At 39.9% G+C, this 18,961-nt stretch overlaps 1 protein-coding gene across 5 annotated transcripts; it reads right to left on the bottom strand.

Annotated features, from left to right (window-relative positions):
* Positions 1–1,440: 1,440 nt before the first annotated feature.
* LOC101162788 (arf-GAP domain and FG repeat-containing protein 2) lies at positions 1,441–13,380 on the bottom strand. Of its 5 annotated transcripts, XM_023966247.1 has the most exons (15): positions 13,003–13,119; positions 12,763–12,811; positions 12,293–12,386; positions 11,342–11,457; positions 10,006–10,150; positions 9,647–9,767; positions 9,467–9,565; positions 9,326–9,358; positions 6,790–7,020; positions 6,025–6,097; positions 5,861–5,904; positions 5,586–5,672; positions 3,878–3,961; positions 2,386–2,456; positions 1,441–2,268 (listed from the first exon to the last, which is right to left on the bottom strand). In XM_023966247.1, exons 3-15 carry the CDS (start codon positions 12,344–12,346, stop codon positions 2,221–2,223), a joined length of 1,206 nt encoding a protein of 401 aa, XP_023822015.1. In that variant the 5' UTR covers positions 12,347–12,386; positions 12,763–12,811; positions 13,003–13,119; the 3' UTR covers positions 1,441–2,220. The 5 variants fall into 5 exon arrangements, with proteins under 5 accessions (XP_023822015.1, XP_023822012.1, XP_023822014.1 ...); XM_023966244.1 differs by lacking the exon at positions 12,763–12,811 and having other exon boundaries at positions 13,003–13,380; XM_023966246.1 differs by lacking the exons at positions 12,763–12,811; positions 13,003–13,119 and adding an exon at positions 11,534–12,182.
* Between the last annotated feature and the right edge of the window lie 5,581 nt (positions 13,381–18,961).

Raw genomic sequence — 18,961 nt, 5'->3', positions numbered from 1 at the left:
GCGGAGCAGCTACCGTGGAGCCGGACCGTCACCCGCCGCTGGACTAGTACCCCGGAGCGCGGTGCGTTCACGGAACCTCAAAGTTACTCCGACAGTGAAGTTTCCTCTCTTGTACACGTTTCTTATTCAAATCACAGTTAAAAAATAAAAATGAATTTTCTAAGGTAGAAAATAAAAACTTTTACAAAAATAGTACATTCAAACACCAAAAACAAATCCTGGAATAGTAGAAAAATTAGAAGTGACTTTTTAAACTCTGCATGACCTTAAAACACAATTATATTTATAATTACTTGATTTTTTTTTTATTTGTGTATTTTTTGTGTAGCAAACCAGCTTTTATAAATAAAATAAAAATAAATGACACAATTAAAATTTGTGCTTTAGAACTTCTATAACTAGCTAATTTGAATATTATTATTTACTTAATTATTTACTTGGATTTCACTTTGAAGTAACAATTATTAGATTTGGGGAAAATTATAGAATACTAGGTCTACAATTAAGTCACTGGAATAATATTTATGTTTGTAAAGTGTCACTAATATACACATTTTCTTCTTAAAGTACTACAATAGTTGTTTTAAAATAATATTTGTTTGTTGTTTAATTGAAATTAGTTTTAGTCTTCTGTTTACGTTTTGCACCAATTAATATAAAGATATTTGGGGGTTAAAAGATATTCAAGCCACTGTATGTTTCAATAAACTTTGTGGCCATTTTTCCCCAACAAAATGATTAGTTTAGTCTTTTTTGGCGCATTGGTTTTAGGAGAAACTGTTCAAAAACTGTCACAGTAACATTTCCTCTTTTATACGACGTTACAAACTTTAGAATTCCATTCCACGTTTAGCAAGATGACCCGATCAATAGCATTTCCCACGGCACGTGAAGGCAACTCTTCCAGTGAGTGGAGCATGATTTCACTCTTGGCGCGTCCGCGGGTCCATCCTGTTCCATTTATCGTAGAAATCCCCCTCTGCTGTGTTGTAATGCTGATATTATGACACATTTGCTGCAGTTTGCAGATTCTACAGCTCTTTCGAAGAAACCTTGATCAGCAAACACTTAAAAAAAATAAAATAAAAGGATCACTTTAAGTCAAATCTGGATTTTTGCTTTTTGAATAAACAGCAGATTAAGGCTCTTTTTAGAGAAATTAGGATTTTTTTGGATGTCTACTTTGTACTTCCTGTAATTAACAGAAAAATGCCTCCATCACTGCAATAAATATTTAAAAAAGAAGAAGCATGAAAGCCTGCGTCCTGTCTCTAAAAGGTCTCCATCTTCGTGCTTTAGCCTTATGCAGTATGCATGTTGTTATGCAATATGCATCCCAAAGCAGCACGCGCTTCAAAGTGACAGCTGATAGCCACGCGCCCTCTGCTGTCTAAAAGGGAAACTGCATGGACTTCTTTTTTAAAGAAAACGGAAGAGTCATAAGAAGAAGCAATAAACTGATTTTATGAACATGAATACTTATTGTTACAAAGGTGTTAATAAATGAACGTCTGCTCTTTTGAGAATAATAGAAATAAACTTCACCTCTATGTCAACAGAAAACAAACATTTTGGTCTTGTGCATGAATCCATAAACATTTTTTGTGCATGTTTTTTTGTTTTTCTAATAAATTTGCATTTACATTCAGTAGCATCTTCTTTAGCCCTCTAAGCACATGCAGCCTGAGAGTGGAAAGCTCCCCCTTTTAGAGGAAACCTGACCCAAAATATTAAATAAAATAAAAAAAACATAAAACAAAAAGAGTGACAGAGACCAACATGCATCATTTAAGGCTGTTAAAACCAAATGTTAAACATTTCCAGAGACTCGATGGTTTTAAAGCACGTCTTCACCGTTGGGCTGCTGTTGGGCAGCACGCCACAACAGGTGTGTCATAGAACGTGTGGCGGGCGGACGACGGAGGTGTTTACATGTGACTCCCACTGAGCCCTGAGGTGGAGAATACTTGCACACAAACACCCTATGGACAAAACAAAAACACCACAGTTTCACAGCCTAACTCGCAGCTTCTTCTGAACATTCATACTGTTTTTGTTCTTTTCTTTCTCCTCCTGCACAAACACGTAAACACAGAAACACAGAGGACCCTCCTCACTGACGGGGTGGAAATAGTCCAGAGGATTTGAAATGGCAACAGCTCCTCAAGTTCACTTGTCCCTGTGAGGAGGAGGAGGAGGAGGAGGAAGGGGGCAGTGGGGTCAGATGAAAGGATTTCTGGACGTCCCCCGACTGGAGTAAACATTCCCCTGTGAGAAAAAGGGAGGCGACGTGAGAAACGGCAGCTAACTGCACCTCCGAAAGTAAATCAAAAAAAGGGCTTGCTGTTATTATTTATTCCCGCTGGGCTCAGGGCGGGAACTCACCGTGAACGGGTTCACGGACACGTGCCGAGGGACTTCCGGCTGAGAGTTGGGTGCGGGGAAGGAGGCGAAGCCTGCAAACACAAACCGGGACAGTTTGGTACGCTGGCTCGCATTTGCTTCCGAGCTGCTGTTGCTAAAAACCAAAACAGTTCCTCAAATGTCCACTAGAGGCCGATGTCAAACGGAGGCCGTTTCCTTTGACTTCTATGCTAAAAAGTCAGATTTTACAAAAATACTTTTGCTGGAGTTCAAATGTTAGCCTTTTTAGAGGCTTTTTTTTAAATGACACATGGGTGGAACTGGACTAAGTGGCCCCTCCCTCCCCACGATCCAGCAGGATCGCGAGGGGAGATCATGTTTGGAACCAACCAACTGTTGTTTCCAATAAGCCAAAATCCCACAAACTTCAATAGAGAAATACAAAGCTGTCACTCAGTTATTCTATTTGTAGGAATAATCATTTATGCTCTGATACCTTCTTTTTAACATGTTGCTAATTGTTTTCATATTTTTTCTGTAGCGCACGTTATTCAAGCTACATGCTTCACTGAAAGTACAGATTCTCCAGAGCCTGCTGTCAAGTGTCGGGGTGTAGACGACGAGCTCCCTACTGATTGGAGAGAGTGGTTGCCATAGAAATGTTGACCGGTTTAGACCAATCACTGCCTACTGACAATGTCTGGCTGCAAATGCATCACAAAAAAATGGACTTCATTTGGTGGGAGCCAAAAAAAAAAAAAATCCCTTTACTATGGGTGACGTCACACTCGCTCCGTCCAGTTCTCTTATACAGAACAGAACCTTTAAACTTTACAGATGCCTTTTTTGGCACATTTATTGGAGTAAACTCCAAAGAATGTGCCCCTCCCACTTTTAGTTTCATTTCACCTGGAGTCCTCTGGTCACTCTGTGATGCTTCCACAGCCCTAAAACATGTTTTATTGGCTAATTATAGACTCTATATTGCCCTGTGTGTGTGTGTGTGTGTGTGTGTGTGTGTGTGTGTGTGTGGGTGTGGGTGTGTGTGTGTGTGTGTGTGTGTTCCTGCCTCTTACAGCAGACCTTGTCCTGACCCTTCATCAGGAACGAGACGGGTATCAATAACAGATCATTTAACCATAACTGTATGATTGTAACACTGTCATCCTGATAACAGTTTTATTCTGAATGGAACTTGAACAGTAATTACTGATGTTTTTATTGATATTTATTGACTTTTTTTGGACTGATTTATTGATTTATTAATATATGTATACTGTTGAATCTGTGAAACTGAAAAAGAATCCTAAAAAATTTCATCATCTGCCATCAGTAATAAAAATAAATAAATAAATAGCGCATTTAAAGAAAAACTTCTTTTGTTTGACATTTTAAATGTACACAACATGAATTCAAGTTCATTATCTTTGTTTTTATTATTGTGACTTTTTCATTCAAATCTTTTTTTTTTTTTTTAATTCTAACTTCACCAAACGAGGAAATAAAATCTCACCGTTGGCTTCTTGGTTGGAGGTTGAGTCGTGGGGAGATGCATTGTGGGTAGTGGCTGCTGGGAAGGCAGCCGTCGGAGAAAACACTGAGATAGGAAACAAGGGAACGGAGTCACGGATCACAAAGGCAGAAACCCACAGATTACTGACATTTCAACATTTTTTTCCTCTTTTCTATTTTGTATCGACCTGCTGGAGCAGCCGTCACATTCTTTATCGGCTTTATTGCAAAGTTTAAGGATTTTCTTTTCCTTCTTGGTCTATTTGTTTTTCCGATATCTGCTGCTTGTTCAGGTCAAAGAGCATGAGGTCAGGGTAAGGACACCTCATCCTGCTCTTCCTATCAAAGGTTCACATCTCTTAAGCGTGTCCAGGTCTGCTGCAGCGCCTCCTCCTGGCTGGACACGTCTGTAGCGCTTCACTATGAAGGCATCCGTGTGCATTTTTTAGCCACATGTCCAGACCTTCCTCTGGACATGGAGGAAGAAACCCTTAGTGGAAAAAGTTCCTGTCTGCTTCCTATTATCTTAACACTTTATTTATAATCCCTTTCTTTAGATTTGGAAATCCAGATGAATTAAGAGCGCCGTGTTTTGACTCCATTTTCTCGTCACTCTGACGCTTTCCCTCCCTTCTGAACAGAGCGCCATCACGCCAGGAAGCCCTTCCTAACGTTCTTCCATCTGAGACGGTGATCCTCAAAGCAGCTGCTTCCAAGCTACAAACCGCTCCAGTGAGGGCAGACGTTCATGGCCTGAGGAAGCCAAAAGGATAATCCGCGAAGAAAAAGAAAAACAGACAGGATTCTGAAGCTCCCAAAACAAAATCTCTCCATGGTTTGGCTGCAGGGAGAAATTTTCTCCATCAATTATGAGCAGAGAAACTTTAGCAGTTTAATGTCTTTCATAAACCTTTTTGGTTTCTCTGCATAATCTTATTTGGGTCGGGTGTTTAGCCAGACTACATTATGTCAAAATCACAAATGTTTTCAATGTTGTATGTTCCAAAATCACAAAATTTACCTCCTTTTTCCCGCCAAAATAAGAGAACCTAAAAAAAATCCGAATGTGCAAGCGAGGTCTAGTTTTGATGTCCTAAAGTGTAAAAATGAAACAAGATAGAATCATAAATGAATCTCACTACATATGCCAATAATTAAAATGAAATCAACATATTAACCTTTACTTTGAAACAAACCCTTTTTGGACATTTCTTTAGATTTAAATGATGCATTTTTTAGATAAATAAAAAAAGTTAAAAAAAACAACCCTTTTTGTTCTTAATATATCACAGTATCACCTGCATACTAAAGAAAACATAAAAAACTTTTTATATGCCAAAAACCAGAAGTCCAAGTAAAGAGCCCTGTGGGATCCCAGAAAGTAAACGCTTAGCATAGGCAGCTAAATGCTTACTTTGATAAGTTGCATTTGGTAAATTAGATTGGAAGAACTTTGCTAGACAAGTTTGATAAAAACGTTTTCTCAGGTTACAAACAGCCTGAAAAGTTAAGAAGTTTGAATTTTTCATAATATGCATTTCTGTAAAAACCAAACTGCATTGGATTTAAAAAAAAATAAATGAAATCAAGTCATTTAATGAAGAAATATTCAAAATCCAGTATCCAGTATGAAAAAGTACTACTGATCCACAGGAACACTTGAATCAGCAGCGGGAAGAAATCCAAAGTGTGAAATTCCCTGAACTCACCTCCTGAAGCGCTGCTGAAGGGGTTACTGGGGGAGAGGGCAACCGGCGGCTGGGAGGCCGAGCTGGAGCTGAACGGGTTCGGGAAATCTGTCAGACACAAGAGGAGAGACACACAAAAAAAAAAAAAACGAAAAGAGAAATATTTCAGGCTGGAAGGGGAAGAGAGCACATTCCTGTTGGTTTGGACCCAAACAGCTTTGAGGCTCGGACTCAAGTAGAACAGCTATTAGGAAACTAAATCAAAGCTGTTTAGCTCAGGAGTCAGAGCAACTTACTTGAAAAAGACTGGGAGCTGGACACGGCGTCGACACCGGGGGAGCTGAGGATCACAACAACAACCACATCAGCAAGACTTTGACCTTTCGGCATTCAAGACTTCTAAAAAAAAGACAAACAAAAGCAATAAGTTGCTCCAAAATGACAGTTTTTCTTCTCTTACCTGGCAGGAGTGGAGCTGGATGACAGCCTACTGCCAAACACAGCGCTATACTGTGGAGGGCCAGCAGGGGGAGCTGCAACCAACAGACAGAAACATGGAACACCAGGCTTTTAATACTAAGCTTGAATTTTCAAATTAAGTGCTAATTGAACTAAAAAAAAAAGTTTAATAAATTTATTTGAAGATAAAATATAAAACAAAATAAAAACTGCTAACCAAATAAAGCATCATTTTTGAGGAATTAAGGTGAAATGGATTTTAAAAAACAGCTGCCGCTCCTAATTCTAGGGCTGTTTTTGAACTTTGAACTTTGTGCTTCATGTAGAGAAAAAAGCCGTCTTGGTATTTTAACAGAGTTAATCACTTTAAAAGGAGTCAACAGGGTCCTTGGAATGAGACTTTGCAAGCACAATGCGCAGAATTCAGCTGCTACAAACCTTGGCATTAGCAGAGAGCGGGTTATGCAAGCCGCCTGAGCTGGATCACAGCAGAGTCTTTATTTAAACCGAAGGAAACACGAAAATACTGAGAGACGTCACAGCCAGATGCACTCCATCGAAGTTTGTATGGTTTCTTTCTGATCAGATATTAGATGAGGACCAAGAAACTGAAAGTTGATTCAATTTTGTGGTGTCAGTTCAGGGTTAAGATCTTTGCGCACAAAAGATCAGGAATCCTTCAGCTGAATAAACAGCAGTGTTTTGGGGGCTTTTTTCTCTGCAGCTGTTATAAAAAATAATAAGAGAGTGCGTTGGGTTTTCGCACCAGCAGTTAAGGGGGTCTCTGAGAAAGCGGTGTCCAGCTGCAACACAGCGGCGTACTTGTCCTGGCCGCTGGAGCTGCTGACCGGCGTGGTGGTCTGGCAGGCGGGCTGCTGAGGCTGGGACAGGGACTGGGTCAAGGACTTGGGGTGGGTCAGGCCTCCGAAGTCCACGCTGAGGGACTTGGGGAAGGCTCTAAAGGGCCCCGGGCCCCCTGAAGCAGACACCGAACGACCTGTAGAAGACCAAACAAAAAAACAGCCTCGAACCTCTTTCTTTCTGTACTACAGTCCCACTCTGATCCTCTTTTGATCTATTTTCAAAGCGTTTCCAGTGGTCTTTTCGTTAGGATTGAGCCGTTTTTAGTCAAAATTGTGTGTACTGACAAGAGTCTGGCGATACGTATGGCGATCCATCTCAAGTATCACTCGTTCTTATCTGGAGCCCGCTACAAAGCAGCTCAATCCGCTTCTTTCAATGGTACTGGCGGCAACGTGGCACAGAGTTTCGGTGCGATACCCATCCTAAGCAAAAACTAAGTAGTTCATGTCTCATAATAACAAAAAAACTGTGAGGCTGACTGAACATTTAGCATTTAACCCTTGTGCTATCTTAGATGACCCCACCATTACATTGACGTGTTCTCCCTACCATGACAAAGGTGGGAAAAGGTGGAAAGATTTCATGTAATCCATGGACACCAGTGAAGATCACAAATCATTGAAGAAAAAAGGTTCAGAGTACTGTCTAGTGGGTCTAGATGACCCAACTCCCAACGTTAAAGTGCCTAGGATAGCACAAGGGTTACCACAAGCTGATTCTCACGAGATCTTGTTGTTTGGTGCGGTGTGGAGCTGCTCAAAGAGGATCTGCGGTCGGAGGTTGAAGTGGAAACAAGAGTCAGACGCTGGAGGACGTTCAGAAATAATTAAACAAATCTTGTCTCGACAGCATCTTGAATCGATACAACGATCCGCTAATGAAATATTGCATCGTATCACTGAAGCATTTTTTCCCAACACCCCTAGTTTCTGCAGAGCGGCAGGAGTTCATTGGAATCCCAACCCCCCCTTTACCCTCCCCGTTGCTGAGACTTCTCTGTTTACAGGCTCTCCCGCTAGCTTACAGCCCCTCACAACCACAACCCAACATTACCAGTGCGACAAACGCTCAGCTCAAACGAGGAAAACGAAGACGAACGTGGATCTGTTTTTCACAACAATTTGAATTTTAAAAAAAACAGAAATGCGATTTTAAGCTTATTTGTCTTTCTACATGAGCTCCATTGTCAGAGAAATGCCACAAGAACGTGTTAAAAACACAAAAAACACCATTTTCATCGGAGTGGGACTTTAAAGAATTGCTTCATATTTGCTCTGCTAACTTCATAAGTTTTGGTATGAAAGAATATTTCTATATAACTGCAAATAATTAGAGGAATGTTTCAGCCAACACTTTCATACACATCTTCATGCTGAAAAGCTCGTCGGCGTGGACAAACGTCACACTTTTGTTGCCTTTAAGCACAAAAATCTATGTATTATGCAGTAGCTTCAGCAACACTGCTTTGTTCGGACCATTGACTGTATGTGAGACCTGGACCGAGTGAGAGTGACATCACCCACAGTAAACAGCTTACCCCCGGCTACAATGAAATAACTTATTCAGTCACCTTTGGTTTGCGATAAGGACGCTGCCATGTTGGAGCTAGATGACGTCAGTAAGCAGGGATTGGTCCAAATTGATCTGAGTAAAGACTTCCATGGCAACCACTCTCGCCAATCAGGAGTCAGCTTTTTGGAAAGACACACCCCTACAACTTGAAAGCGGGCTGGGAAGAATCTGTCAGTTCAACGTTTTGAAGATTTGGCGTGAGACCACCTACTTTTACTGAGGCATCTGATCAGTCAGTTTATAACTTGAATAACTTGCGCTAAAGAAAAAAAAACATGAAAAAACAAGGATTAGCAAGAACTTGTTAAAAAGCTAGGGGTTATTCTGACAAACGGCTACTTCCTGTTTGGAACGCTAGGGGTGACAGGGGATGACTCAGTCCAGTTCAGTTTACAGTCAGCGGCTCAGACAAATGCAACAACTAACATGTAGCGAGCAAGCAGTAGCCACAGTCAAGCTGGTGTCAGTCAGCCGGCTTTCAGTCGGGTTCTCTGTCCATCTTCCTAAAGGAAAGGCTAAAGGAAAGACTCCAGACTTGACCTCATTTTGGAAATCTGCAGACGTAATGCGAGCTGCACTACGTCTGCGCAGCCACATCATCCATCTGTGTCTGGGATGTTAACCTGGGATTTAACCGATTTTTAACTGCAGCGAGGGCAGCGTTAGCTAAAACAACTGCCCCCTCTTCCAGAAACATCAGATGGATACTTTGATGAAGAAAAATACGGAGCTGCAGGAAGCAACTCGACCAGGTGGGCATGCATGTGAGGCTCGGCCAGCAGCTCCAGCCATCCATTATAGATCACAGAGCGCAGAGCTTATTGATTTCAGCCATTCGGCGCACACTCAGCGGCGTCAGGTCTTACCTAACGTGAAGTGGTTTTTGAACGAGCTACTGGCTACAGAGATGAGAAGAGACAGAAGAGAGCGTCACTTATGTCCCTGTCCAAACTCTGGGTCAAACACAGGATTCCTCACTCCCACCGCTGTAAATAACAAAAAGACACCTGAGGGACGAGGAAGGGCCGGGAACGAGGGGGCGTGGCCTCCCAGCGTGGACGACAGGGAGCCTGGTCGCTGCCTCTCTATTCCACACAGGCTGGGGTCTAAGAGAGGGAGGAGCAGGAGAGTTTAAAGGTGAAGGTGTGCCGTAGCCAGACGCCTCCTGTCCAGATCAACCGCCCCACCTTTCAGGGGGGGGTCTCTGAAGCTCTGCGAGCGCGACGGCCGGGCGGTGAAGACATCCGTTCTCATGTCAGCGGGCGAGATGGCGGGAGCTCGATCCCACGACGGCAACTGAGACTGGGACTGAAGCACAGGGAGTGGAGGGAAAAAGAGAAAAAGAATCTTTGAATATTTCACAGCAGAGGCTTTAATGTTGAGGTTCTCCGACCCCGACCAGACTAGAACACACTTTTTATTATTTTTATACTTTTTCAGCCCATTTTTCTTTTGCTACAGATTTCTCTGACTTCTCCTTTCACTTTTACTTCCAGACTCGCACGTCTTCCTCCACGCTTTACCCACAACACACTGCGTTCCTCACCAGCGGCCTTGAAGTTCTGGCATTGGAGGCCGTGTTATGGGACACGTTCTGGCTTCCTAAGGGACCATGGGACAGGGGTACAGCCTGGATCCCTGGACTCCAAGGACCCTCCATGTCTCTCCGATTTTTACTTTTGGAAAAATGCCTGAAAAGAAAAAAGTTAAAAAGAAACTGGAGGAAATTTGGCATCAAATACAAGAAAATGCACAGAATTGACATTATGATACGGAGGTCCAATGGTGACAGAAAGAGAAAATCGATAGTATAATATTTTTATTCCATTCTGACAAGACATTTCATTATTATAAATATGTAACTATATTGTAATAAAGGTTAGAAAAACAAAGACAGATTGGAACCAACAGGACTGCTAAGCAAACATTTCTCTTCTGCTTTATTTTGTCTTTAGAGTTCTTAATTATTATTTTTTTTAATTATTTTTAGTTTGTTTTCCTTTTGGGTCCTCCCTGAGGGCATGTTTACACAAATGTAACATAGTTTTATCAAAAGAAAAACAAAAAACAACACACGAAAACAAAAAAATTTATTAACAAATTCAAACAATGTTTACAAGGAGTTACGTCGTGAATAAAACCAATTTTAAAAAAAAAACAAGAAAAACTAACTCACTAAAAAGATTTTGACCTTAATGGCTTACCATACATTATGTGCATTTTTAGAGGAACTTTGCTGAAACAAACTTAAGCAAAAAGAACAAAATTTTTAATGTTTTTCAGAAGAATATTTGACTTGCCGGTTCGTCCACAACATCGTCAACAGTTAATGTTAGAAGAACCAAATAAATATTGACATTTGCAAACAGAAACGCTGCCTGTCCAAAGTCTCAAAAAAGCCACATCAGAAAGGGTGACGAGATCGCTTTAAAACCAGATTACAGCAGGAAAAACCTTTTAGATTCAAGATCGTCAAAATCAAATACATCACAGCATCGCTGCACAGCAGACGCTTGACATTGAAACACGGCGGCGGTACTATCATAGATTTAAGTTTTTTGGCTGCATCTGGGCTAAGATAACAGAATTTTAAATTTACCTGAAAAAAAAAAAATCTAAAACATCTTCCTGAGAACTGGTCATTCAGACAACAAGCAGACTGTTCAATAAATCGCAAATGTTTCTATTTTATTCTGTTTAATATGACGTCTTTATTCAATTAAAAGAGCTTTGCTAAAAACTTTTAAACACCTTTTAAAATAGAATAAATAAATAAAAAAGAGTTTTTTTTTAAAAAATGATTAGATGATTGAATTTCAAAGACACATACTCTTCCTGAATGAGAAAATAATACAAACATTGTTGAAAGCACTATCACTCACCACTTCTTCTTCTCATATTTATCCTGTAGAAACTCTTTGAACTTCTGAGGATCCTTCATGTCGGGCAGCCGGTTGGTTTTGGGGTCGAACACGCACAGCCAAGTTCTCCTCCCGACCTGAACACAGATCCAGCAGCTGCAGCCTGACTGAACACACGTTTCCCATGAGCGCGTGCAGTCCGAGCTGCGCCACCTGCGAGTCATGATGACCGGCGGCATCGCTCCGGACGCCATGGCGAAAGGCGGAAACCTCCATGCAGAACGCACATCTGCCCCCACTGCACATGACACCGGGTCCATCAACGAGCTCATTAAAAGCCGCAGAGCACTCAGTGTGATGGGCCGAAGCGTTTGAACAGATTATTTGTGCGCCGGAAGCTTCTGGAATGACAGGATGCTGCTAATCTATATTATACGGCGTACAAAACAGCAGTTTCCAGAATAAAAAATATTAAAAATAGAGGAACCAATTTGCTACTAACTGATGTAAAATTAAAGAAAAGGAACCTCCCTCTAAATATTGAAGACAGCAGGCGGGTTTCTGGTTGCCATAGCAACGTTCCTCCGAAGTTGGATGGATTTGACAGTTTTCATAATGTGAGGATGCATGGCCCACTCTGATGAAAATGGCGTTTTTAACACGTAACATTTTACTCATGATGGGGGACACGTACGAATTTCCTGCTCTGAAATATAATGACTGTACATCATACAATGGGCTAAGAATCTGTTTTCTTTTATCTAAAACATGAACAGGTGGTCTGCAAAAGTGCTGTGGTTTTAGCAGGACAGGAAGAACTGCACCTTAACTTTTCACAATAAGATTTCACCAGCTTCTCCACCTTCAAAATAAACCACAAAGGACGGTTTCAGTTCAGCTTTCACAACTAAAATAAAACACACACAAAATAACGTTTCCTGAAGGAACCACACCTTCAATGATGCGCCTCACCTCGTTACCATGGTTTTGAAGAAATTCCACTTCCTGTTGGGAGAAAGTTGTCATGGAGATAGACTTGACTCTGTGGGGAGGGTTGAGGCCTCTCCTGAGACACACAGGGAGGAAGGGGTGAGAGTGGGTTTTAGTGCTGTGAAGAAGATGTGCACACATGTTCAGGACAGACGGGGTGGAGGTGGTGGTGGTGATGGAGAAGAAGAAGGTGGTAACACGTGACGGTAGATCAAGAGGGCAGATCTGTTGTGGTGAGGGAAAAGGTGTGTCACGCATGTGTCTGCAGGAACCAAAACCTCCTACTTTCTCCATGCTAGGAGGTGTGTGTGGGGGGGGGGCGTACAAAGTGGGGCACTGCTGTGCGAGATTGCGCAACACCTAGGGACCCGTCTTCCTGGGGAGGGTTAGGCTGAACATGCAGAACAATTTGTGACAACACGCCCCCACCGTGCAAAGAGAGGGTTTCAAACCTGCACCATGACGAAACGAAACGCAACTAGCGGTCTGTCGCCTCTGAAGCTGCACGTGAGAGACAGACAGAGAGGCAGACGCTGCGTAAATGAGCGCGCGCGCACTTAACAGCGGGAAATAACAAGAGAAATAAGGCCTCGCGCTCCCGCTTCCCGTCACGCGTCAGCCTCACGGATGCTACAGTCAATAAATAACCCCCCTCCCCGCCCACCCTGCGGGAGTAACGGGTTTGTACTCACAGCATTCCGGAGCACGACGTGCAGACGAAGCTGCCCACCGTGATGTCTGTGTACGTCACCCCGGGCTGGTTGCACTCGAAGCAGTGTTTGTTTACGCCGGACTGGGCCAGCTCGCGAACCTTACGGGCGCAAATCTCCTGGTTGTCCCGGTGCTTTCGGTTCGACATATTTTTTTTCTACTCTCCCCCCTCTTCTGTCGTGGGCGCCGGACGGACAGGCTTTGGAGACGAGCCCGAGAAGACCTCCACTGTCCTCCCACCGGATCCACGCTGCTTACTACGCGGAGCTCTTCACGCCCACATTGTAAAGGGGACGGTTTTATGCGGCTTCACCCCAACAAGGCTACGCAGAGGAGGCGCGTGTCAATTCAGACCGAAACGGGCGCGAGCGCACCGGAAACATGACAAGTTTACTTCAAAGTAAAAGCAAAATAAGCTGCAAAAATTTCAACTGGTGAAACTTTTGAGCAGCAAAACCTTTTAGTGCACATTATATATGAGATAGAATAGAAAAGAATACAATCTTCCAAGTGAGAACAGTACTAAAAACCCCAGTGGAATTAAAAATACAAGTAAAACAAATTAAAAAAATATGGGGTTTCTTTTAAGGATTATTTTTGAAAATTTGTGCTTTAGGAGTAGTTTCACGTGCATTTATTTCACTCAAAAAGAGTAATGGTTAAAAAACACAATGCTCTGAGATATTGGGTCATATTCTTTCAATTAATTGCAAAAATATATGTAAAATGTATTCTAATCACCAATAAAATGCCTCATTGTTAAAAAAATTTTTACATTTTAGAAAAATAAAACGTAGTTCTATTTCAACATTAAAATGTTTATTATTGTGTCAGACAGATTTGAAATATTTATGAGCTAGGTAGAACAGTAACAATCTGGAATATTTTTATTTCTCCCTTGGTTTGATGTTTTTTTTAAATGAGAGTTTTTCATTTGTCTATTAGAGTTTTATAACTTAACTACATCCATTTAAATACATTTAGACAGTACATTTAATTCAAATTTGTCTTTATTTCAGCAGCTGCTTTAGTTTAAAAAAAGATGATTTTTTTATTCCTATTTAACAATATTAATTTGAATCAAAAATACTTATGCTACAATTTTCTTTTTTGCCATAACATATGGTACGCTGTCTGAATTCTACATACTTTACTTTCTGTTTTTTTTACTAAATATATTGAGATTATGACCCAACTTTTTATTTTGAGGTCTTTCATTTTGAGAGCTCACTTTAACAAATTCTCCAAGGAAAAATGACAGTACACACAAATATCCTTATTAATGTTACAAAGTAAAGATTTTTTTATTTAAGCCGTAAACCATAAGTGGCTGATTTACCACAGTCAAAACACATATGTAGGCCCTTAAGGTTTAAAAACATAATATTTCCTCAACTACAAGCTGTTATTACAGTGCTGCTATTCATTGTTTGTAGTGCCTTTATTGTGAAAATCTACCAGCTGTCAGACATAACACTGCGGCTTGCTTGGAACGTGAACAGGCGCGCGCAGGGATCTCCTGTCAAGAGACACACAAGAACCTGTCGAGTAGCCAAGTTTAACTTCTCGGAGTAAACTCTTTATCTGTGGTCAAGCAGACCCTGTGTCTGCGCTGAGCGACTGAACTGTGCTATCATCTGTTTGCGACTTTTGCGCATGCGTCCGATTGGCGCCCACAGCTGTGCACTTCTGACAGTCCCGCGTGCGCACTCTTGGAAGGTGGAGAGCTGACATCTCAGCAGCCCGTGGGGAAATGAAACAACCCGAAAAGAATTCATTGTTGGGTTGAGCAGAAAGTTGTGACACACTCAAACTTTTGTTTTTACCTCAGGCAAACGTGACAGCCGTTAGTTGAGGCATTCCTGCACTGCAAACTTGCAATTATCCCACAAACACAGCGGGATGACGGCACTGCGTGCTGCGCTCACAGGTGGGTCTAAAAACAAAACCCAAGGCTGTCATTTTTGTCACATGAGATAATCAGGCTCCGCAAGTCTGCAGTAACCGCCCTTCGCCAGCAGAGGGAGCCCTGCTGCTCGAGATGAAACGGGTGCTATTTAAGTAAAGTTACAGAAAATAAAGTAAAACAAAAACTGTATTTGTGACATCCAGTATTGTAGAGTCAATTTTATTTAGATCTGAATTTCTACCATATTTTTGTTGTTGTTTTTGTTGCTCAACAGCATTCTGAGTGTTAACCGCAGCAGTTGCATGCAACTTCCTCCAGCTCACTCAGTCACTAAATGAGTCCTCTGAGACTTAGAGCATTATTTCATGTCTTGGTTATAAGGCTTTCTGAACTCCATTATCTTTAACTTGAGCTAGTTTTGGTGTACTGCCTTGTCTTTTGAGTAGCTGTTTCAAATGTATTTTTTCATATTTTCATATTTTCCTTTAAAAAAAAACTTAGATGAGAAACTTTAGTGACTTAATTTTGCTTACTAAAAGTCGTCAAACCCTTTTCTTATGAAAATATGAAAGATTGGAGATGGTGACAAAAGTTTGTGGTCATTTTTGCCACTTCTTGAGTATTTGATACTTTTGCACTTTCCTGCACACCTTGGAACAATTACTATTAGCATATTAGTATAGTACCAATTAAATGTCACATTGTTTTGTTTACTAAGGTTCTTCATGGATTAAAATATAATATTGAGCACTGAGACATCATAGACCACAAGAGACTTGGACTCAGTTAACCCTTAAACACCGAAGACATCGCCGACGACACTTAAATTAAACTCACTTTCTGACATAAGGTAAATCTTCAACCATTTATGCGATCGATGTGAATCAACGTGTTTCTGATATAGAGAAACGTGTCTTTTTCTATTGGCTTTGCACCAATATGCAACATTTTATGTTAGTAAAGAGTAACAGAGCAAATCTGCTTTTTGTCGCAAAAAAATCAGCTGATTTATGTTGATTGCATAAGCACTTAACTGATTTGTAATTATGCCGCCAAACACTAGGTGTCAGTATTGAGTATTTTGCTGTAGCTAGAGCTTATGTAGCATTAAAGAGGTAAATGTAACACTAGAGCGAATACAGGATTCCCCTTTTGGTCTTATTGTCTGCCATCTTGCCAAGGGAAGTATTACTTCTGAACTTTGAGTATTTTGAATTGTTCCAGTAAGTTTACAAAATTAAGCTACTAACATTTTGAATTTTGAGCAAATATGAACATTTGGAATGTCTGAGCCAATACTATAAAACGTTTGCAGCTTAAAAATGCTCATATGACAAATATTAACATAGCCAAAATGTTTCTTTATTGATCATGATGTCTTTAGCTGAAGACATTTGGCTGTGTGGCTTTTCTAAAATCTAGTTAGCAATTCTTTTAAAACACATATAAAAAATGATTCAAATAAAATGACTGTGATGAAGATTTGTGAAACTTCTGTCTTTTATGTATTGGTGTGAAAATAAAGTGGATTGTTTGTACAATATTTGTAGTGCTAAGTAAGGCTAAATGGTTAGCATGCTGGATTTAGGGTTGAGTGGCTCATGCTTTCTTTTTAAAGCTGTCTAATAACTGAACAAGGTATCTAACATTTATGAAATATGCTATGTAAATGAATTTATTGTAACTCTTTAACTCAGTGAACAACAACTTGCCTTATAAGTTGCAATAGTAGTAATACTGAAACCAGTAAATGAGGCCTTCAACACAGAACAACAGCAATGTTTTTAGTTACAGCTATGACGTTAAAGCTATTTGTTTTAAGGTGATGTACAAGTCAGACTTAAGGTTATTGTAGACATAAAAGGAATGCATTCATAGCTTTGACTCACTGAAAGTAGCTGCTAAAAACAAAAGTGCATGACAAATACTTCTACATGAAGTCAGAACGACTGACCTTATATCATGACTTTACAAATTGAGTGAAAACATTAAAACGCAAGAATTCTGTTTTTGAACCAATCAAGTGTTTTTTTTCTCCTTTCTGAAGATGTAATAAATTAATAAACTAAACTTTTGAACCTTTAAATGAGCATAATTAATTGCACACAGTAAGGATTGAGTGTTTTATTGTCCAGTTGTAATTCACATAATGTAAATCTTGGGCTCTGTCAGAATCCCTTCCCTAATCCCTAACTACTAAAAACAATATAGTGCAGGACTATCCAGTATCCTGGGTTTTAAAAGAAATTTGGAAAACATTTTTAACGGCAAATATGACATCACAGATGTGACAAAGTAAAAACCTGATAAATACAAACATTTTATAACAATTATTAATGAATCCACTGTGTTTTGATGATGAAAACATTGATGGTTTATTAAAAAGACACATTTAAACACTTTTTTTTAATCAAAAGTTGTTTCAACGCAATGCATTGTGGTCTATATTTGCCAATCTTGTGAGCATCAATGCATACAAGTTTTTCGTAGAAGCTTCTGGGAAATTTCTAGGGCGTTGAATTTTGGAATTGTAGATTTGGACAGTACTACAAAATGGCGAGCGTACTATAGGGGGGATATATCGGTGCCAGTGTTGGACGATGTTTCATAATTTGAGTTCAATTATTATCGGTATCGGTCAGATATTAAAAATCTGTATCCTTCTGACTGTTTTGAAATCTATACTTGTTCCTAATAGATTGGGCAGCTTCTGTTTACAGTCATAGTCAGTAATGGACTGTTTTCCGATAAATATTTATTTTTGATAGGGATACATGTTGTTCCTAATAGATACCTGGCAATGGGGACCTTTTAGAATACAGTTATGTCTAATATTCATTAAATGGTCTGAATACTTTCAGACATATTTGCATGAAAGTTTTAAAGTGATACTTGTTCCAATGAGATCCTTTGCTGTATGTTAAAAAGGTCAAGTAGAATGTAATTGTCCAGGAAAAGAAAAGTTGTACATTTCTAATATAGAAACAAAAAGGAAATCTAAAGTTTGTGTTACTGTAGACACTTATGTATTGGTATTTGCAAAAATCGTCTATCGGCCACAGTTGCAGGAGAGATTTCAGTTATCTGTATTTGCCAGGAAAGATTATACTACTATATAGTGCACCAGTGAGTACTGAAGGAACTTGGACACAGTCTTATTGCCTTGTGTTAAGATGAAATCTTTTGCTTGAATACAAAGTTCAGAAACTGATCAGCACCCACTGATGTTGATTCTTCAAGGATGCCACTCAGATAAAAAGCTTTCTGTCCAACACGTTTCTCTCACGCTCTAACGTGATCAAGTTGCAGATGAAAGCCAAGACAATAGTTCTGGTTTAATCTTAAAAGATGACCTTTGCTTCAACGTAAAAAGACAAAAGGCAGCAATTGGGATATCTCCATCAGTGACTCTGTCACACTCAAGAGGCCACAATCTGTTTTTGGTTGGTTTTAAAGAGCAGCATCATGTATTCTACCTCAGGCCTTGAGCTGTGGATCACAACCATTTTGTAACAATGTGAAATATTAGTCTCATCATCTAAACCCACACAAAGCAACTTCTTTTGTAAGAGACCTTCAATACCCAAAGATACTTCAAAGTACAAAGAGAAAAAATGTTGTGCATCATTAAAACAACAATAACAAAGTAAAAATGTGTTTAATATTCCAAAAACTTAAATAAAATAAAAGCACAAAGATTGTGAAAAAACTTGAATAGGACTGTGTTGTTTTCCATGTTGACCTCTTCATATCTTCCACAATAATAAAAAAATGTTGGAATATCTCCTTATGGGAGGTGTGGGTGAAGGTGTAGTTTGACTTTTTAGAAAGAAAATACTGTATGTATAAAATAATGAAACTTAATTAGGTTTCAGTTTAAACATCAGTTATTTAACAGCAGGCACATCCTTAGGAGAATCAATATCAAGTCATCAAATCATTTAAAATTAATTTTAGGGCAAAAAATGATTAGAGTTTGTTTTTAATGTAAAAAAAAAAAAATCAAAATTTATCAATAAAAATTGAATCTT

This window comes from Oryzias latipes, chromosome 18 (assembly GCF_002234675.1).
Source record: "Oryzias latipes chromosome 18, ASM223467v1".
In the NCBI taxonomy this organism is placed as follows: Eukaryota; Metazoa; Chordata; class Actinopteri; order Beloniformes; family Adrianichthyidae; genus Oryzias; species Oryzias latipes.
Note: the sequence above shows the minus strand (reverse complement) of the source record. Positions and strands in the feature narration are given on the sequence as shown.